Source organism: Drosophila grimshawi, unplaced genomic scaffold (genome assembly GCF_018153295.1).
Source record: "Drosophila grimshawi isolate 15287-2541.00 unplaced genomic scaffold, ASM1815329v1 contig_311, whole genome shotgun sequence".
NCBI lineage: Eukaryota > Metazoa > Arthropoda > Insecta > Diptera > Drosophilidae > Drosophila > Drosophila grimshawi.
In genome coordinates, this window is record NW_025063098.1 from 26,865,615 (window position 1) to 26,886,820 (window position 21,206).

At 37.7% G+C, this 21,206-nt stretch overlaps 2 protein-coding genes across 4 annotated transcripts in view; both read right to left on the bottom strand.

Moving 5' to 3' along the window:
* Positions 1–21,206, bottom strand: part of LOC6569779 (5-hydroxytryptamine receptor 1) — a 59,272-nt gene that overhangs the window by 17,699 nt on the left and 20,367 nt on the right. The window lies entirely within an intron of this gene.
* On the bottom strand, positions 7,537–8,289 carry LOC6569793 (coiled-coil-helix-coiled-coil-helix domain-containing protein 10, mitochondrial). The gene has a single exon (XM_001996132.2). It carries the CDS (start codon positions 8,191–8,193, stop codon positions 7,672–7,674), a length of 522 nt encoding a protein of 173 aa, XP_001996168.1. The 5' UTR covers positions 8,194–8,289; the 3' UTR covers positions 7,537–7,671.

Below are 21,206 nucleotides of genomic sequence, written 5' to 3' on the forward strand. Positions count from 1 at the left end.
CATAAAGTGACGTTGCAATTTATAAAAGTTGGAAGACGAGCCACTTGGGCGACTACCAATGCACATTGTTGCCACCAAGGAATTGTGTTCGTCAAAATCCTCATCAAATATTAAGTGAATGCCAAATTTGGAATGTAATGCGTTGGTTGGCTTCAATAAGAAAATCTGCTGGCAACAGCAGCCGCACATCTATTGGCAAAAGGCACACAATAAAGGTAATCGCTAGAAAGGAGGTAGATCTGATGGCAGCAGGAACTGCACGGAGAGAAAAAATGAAGTATATCGTTCGATTTAATATATACAAACTAATGTTTATTATTTTAAGGCCAAAGTCCATAATAGAAAATAATTTTTTAAATTCATTGCTTTATTGCATTTAAAGTTTATTAGTATTTGCCAAAAAACTAAATATAAAAGTGAGGAACAAAATAAAAGTATAAACAACAACTATAAAAACAAGTATGTTGACATCTGGATTCAAGTGTAATTTTTGATTGAATCAAATAGCGCTAAAAATAGTTGAAGTTTGTTATGATTCAATTAATGATTTCAATTTTATTTGCTTACTTTCCCGTTTTTTTTATTCTTCGTCTAACATTTATTGTGCTTATTCTGAGAAAATTATGCGTAATATGGTTTAATAACGCTGCGAATGTTTATTTATTTTTTCGTTCCTTTCTCAGTGTATATCCAATTGCACTTGAAATGGCGGCAGTCGCAAGCATCGCCCTGTAGAGGTTGAGAGCTTGCTCCAGCAAGTGCTCCCGAAATTACAATGGTTGCGTAAATACAGTGGCAAACCAAATTGAACCGTTTTTTGAGTGGTGGCTGAAGCCACTGGAGGAGAACACTCGCTGTTGTTGGCCACAACCAATTCAGTTAGAAGTTGCCATTCAAGTGCCAATTAGCTGGGGTTTCATTTGGCCCTTTGGCTGAGTACAGTTATTTGTAGATCATCATCTAAGTGAACCAGCACTCCACTGGGTGGGTTTTATCTGTAGCAATGCACAAAGCACTCATCATGGCCAACAATGCCAACATGAATTCAGTTCAGTTAACCCCAATTGTTGCAGCCCCATCGTGTGGAACCAGAGTCCAAAAGTGCAATCCTTGCAGTTATTTTTTTCCCGTTCACTTCTCATCTACTCACGCAATTTCCGCTGCTCATAACACAAACCGCAACCAGCTGCCAGCAGACAGCCAGCAAAATGTAAATTTACCTGTATCTCTGGCTGTATTTGTATCTGTATCTGGGTATGTGTGTTTCCCAGGCTAATTTGTTCAGCTGTCTGTGAGGAAGTGAGCAAAATGGGTGGCAAAGCTGTCTAATTGAAACACCTGCAATTCGATTTGTGTAAAGTGCTTCATACCAATACGGCAACCCCCTTTTATTTAGCTCCACAAGCTTCCCTTGTGACCCAACCAGCTGAGCTCTGTGTTACGGACTGAAGGTTTTTAGCTTTCCGGTCGTAGCTTTTGGCTCACTTCTGTGCATTTTGCTTACTACAGCTGAACTGGGATTAGAATTACTTGTGCTCGAATTTTTCAAGTAAAGAGGTTTTGTTTTGCTATTGGCAAAGAAAATTTATCGAAATGTATTTATTTCTGCTTGGTTAACTATATTGCCAATGGTTGCCAAATGTTTGTTTGTTATTTTTCACTAACTTCAGCAAAAATATTTTTTTCTTAATTTTGCACATATAATAACTATGAACAACTAAGGGCTATTAGAAAACAAACTAAATCGGGTAATTTTAATTTTAAGGAAGAGCCACTACAGTGATGATTTTAAAGACTTATATGTATATAATATATCTCTTTAAAAAAAACTGCAAAATTAAACTCTTTTAGAACATTATTAAAATTAAGTCTCGAAATTTAAAATGTCCTTATAATTTATAATATTCAAATCACAAATTAAATGCAGTTTAAGAAACTGCGCTTCCCACACCCTTTGCTTGTATGCGAATGCCGGCAAAAAGTCACGTATCCATATTAATTTTCTAATATGTCAAAACTATGCACTTTTTCCCCAACTTGTAGACACACGGATAGACACTCACGTGTTGAGTGCTACTCATTTGGTATTAGCACAAATTATGTCACGTCGCAAGTTAGTTAGAAAGTTTTGAAATGTCTTAACTTATAGCGCGCTCTTTTGCCTGGCACTAAAGCCTTTTCACCTCATGTAGCTTGCATTCCATTGCCGATCGGTCCATTCATTTCAGCTTCAGTTTTGCTTAGTTTAGTCCATAGCAAAAAAGTTGTCTTTGTCAATACATACACACACACACACAGACACACTTTGCACTTCGACTGCTGTTTTTCTATGCCAACAAAGCACTCATGGCTAGCTGTAACAAGGGGAATCAGTGGGGTAGAGATAGATATTCATGCAAGCGGCAGCGAATCGCCAATCAACATCAACATCATCGTCAAATGCGACGTCAATGGCAATGGCGACTATAACCGCAGCCATCACAAATGCCATTAGAGAGGCAGTCAAGCCGGGACAGTGGCAACAGCAGCCCCAGGACCTGCCACACCCATCGACAACTATTTTACTGACTAAGTCCTGCTGCCTGCCTTCTGCCTGCTGCCTGCTGCCATCGGCGGGAAACTAACGGGTCGTAAATTGAGATTTCTATTTATTGTTAGGCACTTTGGTGATGCGGCTGCCGCAGCAACAGTGCTGCATGGAAGAATTGCCCATCTCTGGCTCAAATATCTGACAGTTGGAGGGGGTTGCTGAGAGCAGGCTGAGTCGGGGTAGGTATGTCACTAACTCGACGCGGTCCGCCAATTTCACAATGTCGTTCAAGCATTTTTAATGGACTTTTAAGTTTGCTTTTATTGTTATTTGTTTGCATATTCTCGCATATAGTCTATATATACGTATATACATATATTCTTGTATACACGGACACTTATATAGTACATGTGGGAAGCTTAGGTTTAGTTGTTGTCGTCCCCGTTGTTGCCGCACTATTTTCCATCTATATAAATGTAATGTAAATGTTCGCGCTATTTATATTCATACGCTTGCCAGGGGTATTTAAGTTTGAGCACTTAATTTACATTTTAGAACTTTAAAAATTAAAATGAGATTATTATATATAATCTTCTTAGAAAACTGTAATAAATATACGAAAAATATATATTTTTATTAACTTACAATAAGCCGTAAGGAATTATTGCTTAACTTATGTTAAAACTCACATAAGCTACAGATCTAATATATGCATGATATTTAATCCAAAGGGTTTCTTAAAAACTTGAGCCATATTAAGCTGATGAAGGGTACTTTACTTTCGGTGCTTTCTAAAAAGTTTTTCTCGACTATCTTTGTTTAATATTTGGTTTGTTTTAGCAGCACTTTTGTTTCGAACTTTCATGGGACAAGTGCTGGACAAATAAAATTAACAATAGTTGCACTTAGCACGAGTCTTCTTGGATTTGATTATTCTCCCAGTTCCGAGGACCCAGGGCTATATTTGCTAGGCTATTATTACAATATTTGATCTAAAGCGATAAACCTTGTCACACCCACTGTAAGAGTTGGTATGCCAAATGGGTTTATGCCATTCTTGGGCAAGTGTCAATCACAAGCCAAATCCCTGGAGAAGGCCCTGTCACTTGGCTGATAACAATAAATTGGTTCGCCTCTATTGTGTGTGTGTGTGTTTGTGTGTGTTTGTGCGGGTGAGTTTAGGGTCCTATTATGGAAATTAAATTGATATTTAAGTGACACGGATAAATATCAGGCCCCTCACCACAATGTTGACGGCAAATTGTTTGGCCACAAAATTTCTATTGAAAATTTTATGAGCTCAAAGGCTGCTTTATGGGGCGACAAGAAAGTTTTTTTTTGTTTGGCTTAGCCACGTGGCCAGAAGAAGTTGTATTGTTTTGACCGCTCCTAAGAGTATCTAATGAGGTGTCCCTCTGTTGATGTGTGTCTGTGTGTGTTCAAGTGTGTGTATATTCGGTCAGCTAATGCTTGTGGTGAAGGGTGTCTGGTATTTGACCTTTTGGCTTTAGGGCTTGCCACTTTGTTGCTATTTTTGCTCGTTCATCAAAAGGTTTAATTAATATGTAAATGATTTCGAGCACGGCAAGTGGATTGAAAGGTTGTGGCTCATGGGGATGTTTAGTTGAATTTAGTTTACACTTGTTTAATTAAGACGCTTCATAGCGAAACTTAAATGAACTAATAGTTCACCCAAGTGGGCGTATGCGTGCTACAAACAAATTAAAATACCAGCCAATTTTGAAAAGCTGCGCAAAAAAAAAATGAGATAGAATTTATAAAATATTTATAGAATACATAACTTTGCACTTTGTCGTCTCAGATGCCGCAACAATTGCTCTGTTATAGAAATGCCAAAGACTTTCCCATATTTCCATATTCATTTTCAGCTCGAAAACTTTTCCTTTGGCAGACGCCAAACTGAAGAATTTATGAAATGGCAGCTGACAGAGAAGCACTCTTGTCCAGTCTTGTCCTGTTTGCTTGCACTCCAGCACTTCAGAATATGTATGCACATATTTAGTAAGTGCTAGCACTCTCTTACTGTCTCTACCGACTTTCTCTGTCCCTCTCTCTCTTCTCTCTCTCTCTCTCTCTCTCTGTTTGCCTCCCTCTCTTTCCTGATGACATATGTATGTGTGGCACGGAGTTTGGGCATCTCAGAAGTGGACAGTCCATAACTATATCAGGTGGTCAAGTTGTTGTTTTTTTTTTATAATTTTACTTTTTTATTTGTATTTGGTTGTGGGTAGAAAGCATGGCATGACCAACTGCAATTCAAAATGCAAGCACATTTCCGGCTTACGGAAATGCATTTCCGTTTCCGCTGTCAGCGCTCTCACAAAGTTGTGCAACAGCAAACTTTTGCCGCACATCAATTTCCAGCTTGACTAAAATGCCAAGCTGACACGCCCCACACAGAGACACACACAACCACACCCACAATACACACACACACTTACACACACACACACACATCCACATGCACACATCTATCTGCACGTCAAATTCACTTATTGGCCATTCAACCAATTTGGTTACACGATTTTGATACAATTTATTGCATTGCACGCCTCAATTGGCTTGCCAACTTGGAAATTTATTGGATTTGATGTGAATTTTATTAGCATATTCATGACTGATTGATTATGAAGTTCATGTCAGACCACAAAGCATTATACGAAATGCGTATAAAACTCGTCATAAAGTGATATAAAAAATTCAATTAAATACCACAAATTAATTCGCCTTAAAGTCTGACAATTAAACTGTCCACAGGTCTGTATGTTATTTTCATTCTTTACTTACTGCCACGCCCACATGCAGCTATCAACAAATAAAAAAATAAAAAAGAAATGGAAACGCATCGACGTTTACTGCCTCGTGTTTTTTATCATATCATATTTCACACTCAGCCCAAAAAAAAGTTCGCGCCTGATTGCCTTTTACACCATGCGTGTGCTTTTTTTGTCTTTTCGGTATTTTTGGTGATATTTTTCATCACGTTGACAGCGAGGCTCCACAATGCATATATAACTGCTGATATTCGTGTGGAGCTACGCTCGATACCTTTGCGTTGAGGCACGCATCGGACTTACTGCACCTGAAGTGCTGAGAGTTCTCTTATTGGATTTACATACGCTCATCGCAGCCATTGACAACATAAATTGCTTTAAGGTTGTGGAAGAATCCCTTAATGTTAATAATACGAAGTACGCAACGTTTATTAAAGGATTAATGTTGTATTGATTTACTTATCTGTTTAAATTATTTAACAGAATTTAAATTTAATTTTATATTCTTTGATTTGTTTAAAATCTAATCCTAAATTATTCGCAGCTTATTGATATATGTAAAGCTCATGGGGCTTTTGAATTTGATTGCATTACTTTCGTATTTAAATTTAAATTATATATGCTAGATTGAATAGGTGAAGTTTTATGTGGAATTCGCATGGCTTAACCAGAATTTTATTTTGAAAAAACATATACAATATTGGTTTGTTAAAGTGTTAGATCTGAAAGTGAATTGGCGTGTTAAATGCAGTGACAAAACTGTTTTTTCCATTTTAAAAAATTCAACCACCCACACAAGGTGAATATGTGGAATTTGTTCAAAGCTCTTTGATGACTTGAAATTTCGTCATTCTCCTTTTACTTCTTAAAGCAAAGGCAAAATGTATGTCAAATAATTTATAATAAATTCATTTTCAATAATTTTCCCTAATTAATTAATAAATAGCTTTTAAATATAGTATATACCTTAGCAGTGTTTAGGTAACATCAGCTGCCGTTTGACTGCTTAATCCACACACACACACACAACCAACACATACATCCAACACACACAACCAAAACACACACGCCCAACAGTTGGGCATTTGGGGCAGCCGCAATGTGTTGCGGCAGCTGTTGCTGCCACTATTGCTGGCACTGGCAGGTGCATTGCCAATCTCTGGGTAATCTAAGCGGGTGGACGGGCAAGCAGGGGATTTGTACGGAACATAATAAATATTTATTAGCTGAGCTGACGCTGGCCAAAAATTAAATTTGTTTTCATTAGGGCAAACAAAGCGATTAGGGCCAACAGGCAATTGTATGCTCAAGCAAATCTACCCCTTTTGCTGTTCCTTAAGCATACGCGAAAATGTGCTCAAAATTAAAAAGGGTATCGCCTTGGGGAGAGAGTTGACTCTGAGGGATGAGGTGTTTGAAGCCGCTGCCAAAACATTTCACGGGCTTAATTGCGCGCAAGCCAAGCAGATAAAAAAAAACACACACCACAACAAAAACACCAAAAAAAAGAAAAAGAAAACCTAATGAAAAAGTTTTGCCTCGCCGAAGAAGGAAAGCGGAGAGACAGACTTTGAAAAGCGCGTTGAACGCGAAAACCGTTGGAAAAGCGAAACAACAACAAAATTTAAGTAAATATGCGCCAAAGCGCAGACAAAGTAACAACACAAACAAAAAACCCCGCCAGGGGTGAGAAGTGCTCGCCAGGGTTGGCAGTAAACAAAATCACAATTAACTGGAAATGACAAAAAAAAAGTGGTGCAGAAATAAATAAATATTGGGCATGCCGAAAGACAAAATACCCTAGCTAGTCGATAGGACGAAAATAAAATACTCTGGCATAACTTCATGAATAATTAAGAATTGTAATGCTTATGAAATTCTAAACTCCACAGCTATCAAAATCATAATCTCTATTGAAAAAGTTTTCGAAAGAGAACAATAGCCGGATGCGCATATGAAAATAAAACAAATGGCGTCAAGTATTGTGATGCAGTCACTTTGAGGGTGTTCTAAATAAATTGGGCTGACGGGGAGAGCAGGAACGGGAGTGTGGGCATGACTGTGAAAAGGATATTTCGCGAATGTGTCACATAAAACATTTTGACTGTTTGCCGCTTTCTGCTGAACAATACAATTTGGATAAAACTCTAAGCTGAAGCATAAAAGTTTTAGCACATTTAATTAATTGAATTCATCATGTAGCCATAAAGATAAATTTTTTCTTGCCATCTCGCATTTAATTAAGCTATGTTTAAATAATTTAATTCAATCAACCAATAAGCGAAATTTGTTTTCATGCAGAACTTCAGAACTCTATCGCTCTCAGTCTCGTGCCTCCTCTTGAAATTAAAGATTATAGCGCTGACGACATCTTTTCATGGCCTCATTGAAGTCGTGGCAAATGTTGAGATCACTGTTCTCCTCGCTGCATTTGAGGAACTGCTTAATTTCAAAAGCGCAAGGACCCTCCTCAACAAGTTCACTGCGCGGTCGCCGCTCTGCCGCCGGCTGCTGAGCAACATCTGCTGTTTGAGATCCACCTCCGCCTCCACTGAATGCCCCCGTTATCCCAGCGCCCACGGCGTGACCTACAGCGGAGCCAACGGCTACTCCCGCTGCAGTGGCTGCCATATCTTTCATCATATCGCTGGTGGAACGACCAGCTGGTTCTGGTGTAGTGGAGGGCGATGGAACTGTTGCCGGTTTGGTATCTACTTTTTTGGGCTGTACAACTGGCACATTTCGGCTGTCGGAGCCTCGAGAGAAGACGCTGCGATTGCTGTTGCGACTGTTGCTCTTGGTGCTGCCGCCATGTCGCCCTGATACTGTAGGCTTGGGTGAAGCGCTGCCCGAACGTTGACGAGGCATCTCAGATGTGTAGTTTATAAGAGAATATCAAATATTTTTCTGTTTGTCCAAATTTTATCTGGAGATAATTTTGAAAATCTTTTTTGCAAGAAATTTCGAATGTAACAACGAAGTGAAGTTAATGACAAAGGTGGCTAACTCAATTTAAAGTACATCCCTACTTACACACACACACGACATTTTTTTAATTTCCCCAAGGACTTGACATTTGGCTTTTGTTAGCATTTTTTTCGCAGCCAACTAATTTATAAAACATTGGTAAAGGGCATAAGGTGGGGCCAAAAGCTCAAAGCCGGTTAATTGCCACCGTGCATGCCCCATGGCGCCACCTGCCTGTTGTCGGCATTCTTTTATTCTTCTGCCCCTCCTTTTTATTCATTTTCAACGCTAATTATGAGCACACACTAATACAGATGCAATAATGAATTTGCCGACAAAAAGTCAAATAAATTAGGAAATGAAATGAAATATTTCCGGTTCGTGTTTTTGAGAAATTCTAATGGATATTTGAGCACGAATGCGATTTGTGCCTGCAAATCAGATAAGGAAAATTGCAGAACTTAGCTTAAAAATCGTATCTTTGAGAGAAAATGTAACTATAAGCTTAGTGAGTGATCAAAAAGCAGCAGATTTTTGTGTATAGTTGTAAAACTAAACAATACTGAGGTCGTTAAATTTAACACAAAGTTCAATTAAGAGCTGATTATACCTTAAAATCCGCTAATGAATAAATATTTAGTAAAACACACTTCGTAATTGATACTACAAGCATAACAATTTGATTTCATAGGAGTTCATTTTGCAGAATAAATTATAAAGCATTTACGTATGGTAAACTTATATTTTGTAATTACCTTTAACAACTTCAAAGCATTCCCACTTAAAGTCTATCTTCTTTCACAATACCATCAAATTAATTCTTGGAAATTTGAGCAGAACGTTGAATTGCAGCTGAAATGCTTTAATTACTTTTGCACATGCAAAAGTCAAAGCTTCAAATTTGTTTCCTTTATTGTGCAACTTTGCGAGAAGTGAAAATACATGACTGAAATTAGTCAAACTGTTAGTAAAAAATCTAAATTATATTTCAAATGCGAGCACTACTTATGTGGCTGCCACACGCAGCAGCTACTCGAGGAGTTGTAATATATGAGTCAATGTGGCCAAGAGAAAATTTTATTAAATTATAACGAACAGCAAGTGTGGCCTGTGAATGCCACTTGACTGAAGCTGTGCGACACGCACCCCAAAAGAAAGCATTCAAACCACTCGCAGTCTGTCAGTGAATGTGGCCATGTTAATCAGCGGGGATATGCGAACACAATTTGCACGCACTGTGTTATGAATATTTAAGTAAATAATATTTCGCCGCTACTACTGTCAGCTGCTGCTGTCGCTACTATCGGCAGCTGCCATGTGAATGGTTGTGACAGCAACAACAACAACAACAACAGCAACAATAACAACAACAAACAGCAGCTGATGCTGCTTGCTCTTGGGTTCTAGTAGCTAAAGCACCGAAACTGGGTCTCAAATGCTAATTTCATTTTGTTTATTGTTTTGGCTACAACTTAATTTGCCTGTCTGTGGCGCTGAAATGTTTATAAATCAATCAACATCAATAACCGCGGCGGAAAAACTTTTGAGAAGCAGACTCGATCTCGATACCGACCCTAAGATGAATAGACTTCTACCCAAGTAGATTCCTTAAGTGCTCGAATCAAGGCACTTTTCTAAAATAAACTCGTATAGGCGCTAAATTAACATTGCTTTTCCCCGGGCCCACGTTGCGTATGATGAATAAGTATCAGCGCAGGAAAGAATGCTTTGCTGTTTTGCATAGACAATTGATGTGATAAAAAATGGCAAAGTCGAAAAACACAACAGACCATAAACATGCAACGAGCAGTGTATAAGAAATACGAGCATTAGCTATTGATATGCCGCTTTAGTTGTATCTGTTGTTTATCCCTTAAATATGCATACATAAATAAGTGCGAAACGATTCTTTTAATGTGTCCAGAAAGGCCTCAAATATATGTATACATAATATACTCCGCATTTATACTCCGAAATTATCAAGAATTATTTATCTAACTCTAATTTGTATTTATAAATAATTGTAATTTGAAATAAATTTTAATTTTAATACAAGCCAGTTTAATCACAAATTATGTTTGCATAGAGAGCATTTCACAGTCGTACATTAATAATAATTTCAGTAGCTTTCTATTTGTATCCGTGACAGAATTTTTGCATACATGCATAACATTATTTTTGACAGCCACTTTAGCAGTATTTTTTCATTTTTCTCAATCACATGTGTGTATGTGCTAGAAAGTGACATAATCTCAGATCAAAATTTGTACTTGAGCATTACGGAAAATGACACACTTTAGATACATATATCTATTATTAATGTTAATGGCTTTGCTTAAATGCAGCGTAACTTTGCGATTCCCGGAATCATATATATTTCTAAAAATTTACAAAAGTCAGCATAATGAGCGCGTAATATACCCTTTAAATGGAGGCGTTGTGAATTAAGCAATTGGCCAATCACTGAACACCTCCGTGGCACAAACATGCTGCATAATTCAATGCCTCAATTATTGAATGTATGTGCAATTTGTGGCACAATTGTAAGTATGTTTAACGGGCGGCGAAAGCAAATGAAACGAAACGAATCGGATTGAGGCAGAGAAACGCAATTAAAAATACATTGCGGCCCCATTGTGCCACAACGAAAGTCTTCAACTGCTGCTGCATTCATAATCGTATGCAGATTGGAGTGAAAAAGAAGAATGGGCCACGTTTCAAATGCGGTAAATTACAGTTAACGATTTTGTAGCACAGCAATTTGCTTTATCTTTAGATTTCTATCTATTGCTTTTGTAAATGTGGCGTCGGCGTTTGCTGCGGTTTGTTTTGCATGCCGCACTGGCACCTCCGTGCAACCTTCTGTGCGACGAGCCAACAGTCATGCCGCAGTCAACATTTGGTCATTGGCCAACGCCATTGTGGTCAGCAACATGAGCCTGTTTGTGTGTAAGTGTGTGTTTGTGTTAGTCCGTGTTCGGTTGGCTCACAAATGTTGCAGCACCATAAAGGTGTTGAAATAACTGCTGCACAATTCCTTCTTTTTTTGTTATGTGACTTGCAAGAGGCCATGGGTATTTCAATTTTGTCAAGCATAATGCAACGGATTGAGGCAGGCTGTTCCGATGGCATAAGTTGGGTTGCTAGACCTTAGTAATAATAATAATAATATTAATTCATTAGAGTATTCACAGTCGTTTATCGTTTTCTATGCAAATTTGGCTAATAGGAAATTCGATGTCTTCTACAAAATAAATACACAACATCAACTTAATGAATATTGAGCAATTTTTGTATTAAATCGGCTGTAGGATTAAGCTTTACAACCAAAGGAGGCATATTAAGTAGCTGTTAAAGCAACGTGTTATCTCCGTATACATGTACAAGGGTATTATGTATTCGTCATTAGAAAGTGTCATTGAGGGGTCTCTCCTATGCCATTATTGTTGCCGTTGCCGTTGCCGTTGCCGTTAGCGTTGCGTTGGCGTGTGCCTCAATTGTTATGGCCTTTTATGGCGATTGTGTTGTGGGCGCAATGCAAATTGGCGGCACATAATTATGTCGCTGGCACGACTTCGAGTACAATACGAGAATAATGGAATAGAAAACGAGTGGGATTACAATAACACTGTGTTACTGCTAAAAGCTAACATTTCATTTTTTTTCAGTACTTGGCAGTTGGAAAACCAAACTTTTCACTTAGAATTTGGTCCTTTCATTGCTTTGCTTTGTTTTAATCTGTCCAGAAGTTGTCCGTTTGCCAACTCGCACCTGTCTAACAAGCAAACTGCCGCTCGAACAACTAATTTATATAAAATTCGCTTTATCGTGAGGATAAAGTAGAATAGGGAAAACTTTTAATTTGCTTACGCCATGACAAAAAACTCAACCAACAAAATAAAATCAACAGGAAAAACCATTCCACAGTTAAATAAAAAAAGTGTATTTTATAAAACTGTCAGCTCTGTAATTCGCTTTAGCCTTTTGAAATTTGCCTAAAGTGTTTTAATGAACTTCTTAATTAATATTCGTAAATTGGTTATAATTATTTATTGTTGTGTGAAAGTTTTTAATGCTGTTTAATATTCCAAGTGAACAGTTTGAGAGCATTTTTAGAAAGTTGTTTGAGGTTTTTAGAATATTTTAATAATGTATTTATGAATATAAGAATGTATATTCAATATGTTATCTTCATTTATTAATTAAATTATTAATAATGTAAACAATTCCTTAGAATTAAAAAAAAAACAAATGCAATTTTTTATTTTTAATGCGAAACATTTTCTAAAACTTACGAGTTGTTCTTTAGAAAGATAATTAGATTTCAGCAACTTCTTACTTAGTAAATCTTATTTTCGAATGAAAATGAGTCGTTATACATAAGAATTTTAATAAAATAGCTGATTGATTTCGAAATTAATGTATTTCTAAGAAAACTTTCGTAAATATTGTGAGCTGATCTATATGCTAGTTTTTTATTAAGGAAAGTGCATTCGAAAGGTGAGTAGCAAAAAAAATATATCAGTTACTGAATGCTTATTTGGACATTTGGGCAGGTGGTGATTTCATTTGCCACGTCGAGCTTTCAACAAGTGACAAGCAAAGCTGTTACTGCAACTGCAACTTTTTCTTGTTTCTAACCATTTCCATTCTCTTACTGTGATTGCAGCTGATGTTACTATTATACCCTAGAACCCTTGACTAATGATCGCGTGCCAATGCAATGCCTAACTGCTATTTGGACAACTGGCCACGAACAGCAGCGTTTGCTGAAGCGGCAAAGTAACTGTCACCGGGCAAAGCAAACAAATGAAATTGGTTGGGTTTTTGGTGGGGTCGGCATAAAAAATGATTCGCCAGGACTCTTCAAGCCGAGTCATTTTTTAAGCTTAGCACTGGCCATTAAGGCGGCGTCTTAATTATATTTACATTTTTTGCATATCACGAGCTAGCTAGCCGAGTGTCGAGACTGGCAGCTTTTGCTACTGTTTCTACTGCTTTAAGCTGCAAATTAATGACTGCATTTTCGAGTGAGGCGCCAAAAGGACGAATGCAGGCAACCTCAGTGTAGAAGGCAACCGGCTGGCAGAGCAATAACATCCTCAGCAGCGCTTCTTTGTTCACTTTTTCATTTTGCAAAACTTTGTAATGCGCAGATTAAAATTTTTGCGCTGAGTTTGCTACTTTCTGCTTCGCCTTTTATTTGATTTTATTTTATTTTTTTTAGCTTCTTCAGCAGCCTTTGCAAGGAGTGCTTGAAAGTTTATCGGCGTCTGTGCACAAATTGTGTATGTTTAAGAAGAAGTTTCGAATGAAAATAAATCATGAATACACTCACTTGACTCGCCTATGGTAACTGACAAGAATTCTCCATGGACTAGACTACACTTTTACTAGCATCCCGCATTTAGATTGCCCACTCAACCAGTGCAAAATTTATGGTGCAGCCATACTATACTATATAAATCAGGGCCACCTGACACTTGAGCTTAAATTAGTGTCACGTTTCTGGAATTGAACTTTGCCCCGGGCTTTTGTTCTCGCTTAATTCCATTATTTGCATATATGCTTCACGCCTAAGTCAACAGATAAAAGGCCGCATGTGTGCGCTCAATTAATTTGTATAAGCAAATCTAAATGCATAATGCCGCCTCTCACTCGCGTATATTTATTGAATTTATAATAAGCTTATTGGATCGAATATTCAGACCCTACAGAAGCGTACAAACTGTTTATGACTTCCATAATTAAATGAATGGATTTTCGTGTAATTATGTTCATACATAATGATGTGCATATAGTAATAATTAAGTTACGTGCGTTGTGGTTAGTTTTGATAAACGGACCTTATCAATGTGTACCACATTGCGTATACCTGATGTGCAACAAATAAACTTAGATTATATCAAAAATAATTGTGTGCGCATATATTATAACAAATGTCCAAATAAAATAGGAATATCTAGTTCCATAAAAAGTCGATGCCTAAGAAATAAGCATAAGCTCCAAATAATGAGCTTACTAAAAGTACCTATTTAATATTTAATGAACAAATTGATTGATGGAAGCCGGGACAAAAATGGATCGATGTGAGTGTTTGGTTTCTAGCTTAAGAGTCGAATTTTGTTCGGCTTAACAAGTATTTAAGATCTTTTACTTGCTTAAACTACAAAATATCGAGGTTTTTTCTCTGATTTTACTTTTTTCAGTAAAAAAAATTTCTATATGCGAAAAGAAAGCCCATATTTTATACAAATAAACATTTGTACACGTATGTATAAAAGCATCTCGCAAATGAGATTGAATACATTATATTGCTCCTCCCCCCACATATACTACAACTTTAACTAATTGCCATCCCGCTCCCCAAACCGAGCACATAAATAATGTTTGTCAGGGCATGCAAATAATATGCAGATATATACATATATATTATATATGCTGTTTTTTCAGACCTTGCAAAATCAATTTGAGTTATTGTATTTGGCGTTCAATATGCCTCGACCAAAAGCGTGAAGAAAAATAAATATTTTAAAGCAATATACACACACACACACACATACATACTCAGACAGGCAAACACACATACACAGACATATACGCATATCGACTGGGGACAACGGCGGGCAAGACTGGCACAGTTTTGTCGATGATTGATATGGCATTGGCTGGTGACGGTGGTCGGAGGTGTTGAAGTACTGGCAGCATTGTCAAACTTTGCACACGCTTTCAACACCCACATATGCACACACACACACACACACACCCGCACATATTCAAACACAAACGTCGAGTGTCAAAGTTTTTTGTGCCTGCTTAGCGCATTTGATGAATTGTTAAAAGAAAATCGCGCGTATGTGTAAACATTTTGGTCTATGCCGCCGAGCAAAGGGAAAATGGATGGGACACTGAAGGAGAGGAGGTAAATGTGAAGGGAGGCATGTGCTGCCTGTGAGCCAGCTGCTCTTGATGATGACTCCATGCCTGCCTGCCTAATGCCTGCCTAACTGATGCCTGATGCCTGTGTGAGCAAACAGGTACAACAACAACAGCAGCAACAACAACAAAAGCAAACATAATAACAAGAGTAGAAGCCAACGAAGTGGAAACTCTCTTGTTAACTGAAATTACAATCCATTTAATGTTTTGATATTTTAAGCGATTGCGATGAGATGCTCATATCGCGTGCTTGTCATCCCACAAATAATAACAATAAATTTAAATAGATCAAATACACTGTGAGGGATAACAGCGCAAGGCAAATCAGTAGCTATAAAATTCAAATTTAATATGATGCTTATATAGATATATACATATGGATAAATATTATATTATAGATACCTTATAAAATAACTCACACACACACATACACACAAAGACAACAATGCAGCTTAGACAACTGTTAGATGTTAGGGTAGAGCGTATTTGAACGTGTGGCAAAACTTGAGACTTCTTCAGCTGGCAACGTTTTTGCAAGCTCTTCACTTTTAATCTGTCTTCGGCCGACTGATGAGGGAACACCGACGCACACACACATATGGCTGCTGTCAGCCTGTTATGCAGGCTCCAGGCGCCTAATCCCTGCTACGGAAGCCACATTTCGAGTGTGCCACACACACAAACACACACGCACGCATACATAATCACACATGCAGATACTCAGTTAAATATAAGCTTACTTACTTCCACACACACACACAAACACAAACAATACCCACACACACACACATACACAGTCATCACATTCAATCATCAATCACATGCTTTAGTGATTCATTGATAAGCTGCCTTCTCTGCCCCTCTATTGCCACTGCATGGGCGTGGCAATCATGTTAATAAAGCCGACCATTAGCCATGAGCCTTGCCCCCTCAATCCCTTTCCCTTTTTTTCCACACCCCTCAACTTGCCATTCAGCTTTAACGCAGTGCCGCCCTTAAAGCAAGTTTCTTATTGAAAAATAATAAAACATAAATGTATTGTATGCTAAGTAAATAAGTGCAGTGCAGCATTTTGTTTATTTAAAAATTTTTGAAAATCAATTTACAATTTTTTTTCGGTCGATGTTGATCTTCTTTATTTTTGATGTGGTTAGCCAGGCAACAGGCAGCAGTGGTATGTAAACAAATGAAAGTTTCTCGCGGCTGCCAACAACAGATGCGAATATTTCCCCTTTCTCCTCTATCTCTCTCTCTGTTTGAATGTATGTTTTTGTGTTAAAAAGCGCAAGCGTTTTTCATAAAAACGCTGGTATATGGATTTAATTTTTTTCTTGTGCTATACCAATCAAAGAGGTGAAAAAAATTGGATATTAAAGGAAGACTCATTTATCAGGAAAAAAATATTGACTTTTTTTGTTTCAATGATTGAATAATAAATACGAAATTTAATTTAAACTTTACCGCTTTATACATGTCGAAAGAGTATTTTGTAGTTGATCAGTAGCTTGTCTAAGCACTTATGTACCAGTCATTCACGTTGGCAGCGTCAAAATCATGCGCCATTAATGTCAGAAGTGTAATTGTTTTTCAATCGGTTTGATAACACACAAAAAATGTCACGCATTTCACAAAATTTTATTTCGAGTGCGTATTAAAATCACTCGAAAGTGTCGAGTGCTTTAAAATGACCCAAAACAACAAATGCGGTTTCTGCTTGATTTAAGTATGTGTGTGAATGAGAATGTGGTGCACAAGGCATCAAATTTAAGCTGTCTACTTGTAAACATAATGCCCACAGGCAAAATGCCGATGAAGTAACGCACATAAGTAATGCCACAAAGGAATAAAAATGTGTGCCAATATTCTAACCAAAAGACACTTAAGCACGTACTCTTAAAAGATCTGAGAAGCCAATGTAATGCGCCTGAACAAAACTTTTAGCAAAAAAAAAAACGAAAGGGCATAAATATTTATGTCTTTGTTTTTGGCTCTGCGTTTTTCTTTTCTTTTTTTTTTTTTGTTGTGTTAAATAAAGTGAACTCAGCGAAAATCAAAACAAAGTTTCATTCAGAAATCAAAGAATTGATAATATTTTGTTACCCATTCGGCTAAAGTCAAAATGAGTAATCAGCTGATAACAATTCTTATTACGATAAGCCAAATACTTGAGATTATAACGCTGAAGTCATAGCAGTTATAATCTTAACAAATAGACATAAATCAGTTGAGTCAAGTGCTTAAATTAAAGGTTAACTCATGTGTGATTTTCACTTTTGAAATACCTGAAAATTCACACTACAAAATATGCTGTAAGCTTTATCTTATCTCATAATGCTTTAAGCCTATATTATAAAGGACTTTTTTTATATCCCCTTGCCAATCAAATAACAATTTACCCCAATGCACCATAAGAATACTATTGCAATAACATTTAAAATGCAATTTAATAACTGAAATTGAATAAGCCGTTTTATTTGATTTGCTGCTGCTCATGGAAACCGTTAAGATCAAATTGAGCTCTCCTCTTTGACTGCATCTTAAAAGTGACTGCATTTGCATATCATCACAGATATCTATACTACACAAGAGTACACTTCACAATGCAGTCAGTCAAATAGATATATAAACCGCCTCGGGCTTGGTTTTAATAAGCAGTCAGTCACAGTCCTGTGTAACCCGTAGATGTTAAGTGGAGCAGCGGATTGCAGGGAAAACCATTTGAAAACGTGCCAGAAGCACCACATTGTAAGATTTGAAAACACAAAATAAAAGCACTAAAAAAAAATCCAGAGGAAAAAGGCAGTCAGAAACTAAAGACAGAGGGAGAGGTAAAGCAACTCAAGTCGAGGCAACTTCTGAAGGTTATAAAATAATAATGAAGACAATTTCAATGCTCTGCACCTCCCGTTTGTTGATATTTGTTGTACAAGTTATGTTGTTATTGCCATTAGGGTTGTTCGCATTGTTGTTATTAGTGCGGTTGTCCCTGCTGCGTATAGCAAGGGGCAGCAGCAAGCACACAGCCAGAGAAGCGGCTAAATAAACATAAGACGCGCGTCACGTCACATCATTTCCTGCAGCCATTTTATGTTTTGCCTTTGATTTTGCTTGCTTGCTTCAGTTCAGTTCTGTTCTGTTTGCTGCTTCTGATTATGTTGCCCTGTTTAAATTCTTCAAATTCAAATGTTTGTTGTTTTTACTTTTTATGGCAATTAGACGTTGATTTTTAATATCATTGTTGCTATTGTTGTTACTTTACCGCAATAATGCACATAACAATAATAATAACACACATACGCCCTGTGGTATTTAATGGCCAACGTGTGCAATTCATTAAAGGCAACAATGTAAACATCGTTAATATTAAAGTGGAAAAATACCAAATACAGAGTCATGTGAGTATCACAAGGCATGTGAGTATACTTCTGACTGTGGTTAAATTGAAGACAAATGCCAACAGAAACAAATTAATACTTGAGCTCAATTGAGCTACAGTTTGTCCCTATTATTAAATATAATACTTATGGTATTCAAATAATAACATTTCGTAGAAATATATATAAGTGTAGTTAAATTCTCCTACTAATGTTAAATCTCTGTTAACCTTCAACTAAACTAATTTAGTTGGGATTTCTTGGCATTTATCCCAATTAAATGCCAATTCTTTTAATTGCTTCTTTTTTTTGTCCGACTTGTTAACGAAAATGCATTTAATTAGCATATTTATTTTGGCCATTTCGCTTCTTTTATTCACGAATTCAGATTCACCTAACATTTAACCGAAATACGCTATCCTCTACTGCCATTTGGCAGTCAGTTCAAAAATCAATTAGAAGCGGAACATGAATTTAATCGCACTCGAATTCCTTTTAGCCATGTTAATAAAGAGCAGAAAACGCTTTGCGTGGATGCTCGGCGCTAATTGGACATCGAGTGGATTACTTAGCGTAGCTCATTTACCCATTCTGAAGGACCAAATTGGCAAAATCTCGAGCTCAGAGCAGTGAGTGCCCAAGCCCGGTGTCTGTCGAACGAGTACATGCATATCCATTATCATCCGCTTGAGTTTTCCATGCACATAACAAGAATGACTAGGAGAGAAGAAAGGATGAGAATATAAACATGAACTTGTGCCAGTTTTGCAATTTTGCTGTTGGTGGGCTTCCTTACGCTTGATTTCTTGTGAACTGGCACACACCCGCACACACACACACACACATACAGTTAGAAGTTACATTAAAAGAGCGCTTAGTTTATGCTTCGTTAGTCAGCTTGGACGATGGACAAGGCTTCGTCCTGGCGTCAAAATGCCTCCTCTGAAAGCCTAAGAGCCTAAGAGCATGAACAGTCATGTGAATGCTTCGGCGCGCCATCAACGAACAATGGAACTATAGGGGCCACGAAGTGGGGTGGCAAGAGGCAGACTGGGCTAAGGTTGCAGAGTACCTTATATATACAGGAAGGCAGGCTGGCGGGTAGGCGGGACAGGCGACGGGCAAACAAGCGGGCTGCCGGCGACAGGATGCGGTCACAGGAAGTGAATGGCTTGTCTACGGTGCTACTGCTGCAGTCGACTGACCAGCAACAACCGTCTGACTGACAGACACCTTTGTAAACAGCCACAGGACGCACAAACACACAAATACAAAAACACACACACACATATATCCATAAGGAATGATGGTTTAGTGTAAACAAACCTCAAACGTATAATGAACTTAGAGAGCCTTGCAGAAAATCCAGTATCAGGAATCTTAGCTCGCTGGACTTGTTGAAACGCCGTTTACCCAAAAAACCGAGCGAAAGATTTTAAACTTTCACATTCAGTTTTATGCAGTAGCGCCACATACTGTAAGCCATTTAAATGCGGTCCCAGTTCCGGCATCTTCTTCCTACCCTGTCAGTCCGGCTGTCGTCTATTTGTGTTGGAGAAACCGCAACCGCTTGAAAATCGACAGCACTCGCTTCGGTTTGAATAATTGACCAAAAAATCGACGTCTGACCACAGCAAAGCAACAGCAGCTAAAGGGCAACAAAGCAACCACTATACGGGAGTTGGAGTTGTCGACTTGAGAGATTGAGCGACTGAGGAGTATCCTGTAGTTATCATATCAGGTGTCACATATTATGCAAACTGGGAAATCGCACTGTTGAACTCATATCTGCTTTTTAAATAAATATATATGTAAGTACTTAATTATTATTAATTATATAAATACACTGTTTTTATTTTTTCTTTTAAAAATATGAAAATAAATTTTAATTGATCAACTTAATTTCATAATTGAGTTGATTTGTGAACCTATTTAATATAATGAATTGTGCAAATCCGCTCGTCAGTTAATGTCTATCATAATTTTTAACGGATATTGCTACCTATATTCATCCAGTCAACGGATGGAAAGTGTGCTAACAAATGAATAAACAAATTTATGAAGCGCAACCACAAGGGTTTAAGCACTCTCCAATCCACTGTTGTGACTTTGATTTAAATTCAGCCCAGTGTTTAGCTCTTCCCGTCGCTGGTGAAAGACAAAAATGTTGTTTGCATAAATCATTGGCCGAGGATTGATTATGACAAAGAATGAAAAGGCCGGCTGGCGATTTCAAATCCCTTGCACGTAGCTCATTTATTTATGTATTTTTTCATGCCACAAAGGTTACCAAATCTAGTTGCCACACCCATCAAGCGAAATCTACCCCTCCCCCTCCCCGCATGTATATACAAATGACAGCACATTAGCCGCTGCGGATGTTGGCCTTTTCATGGCTGACTGCACGCCCACTTGGCCGACAGGCAAAAGAAATAATATGAATGAGGCGCAAAAATGGAACCCCTGAGAACGACTGGCTAGCACTCAGCGCACAAATGTCAATAAATTCATATGAAGTTATCTCTTCCAGACAGCTTAACGTGCATTTTTATGTCCTATCCTAGAGTCCAATTTCAACTATGTTGAATTCTTGGGAATTTC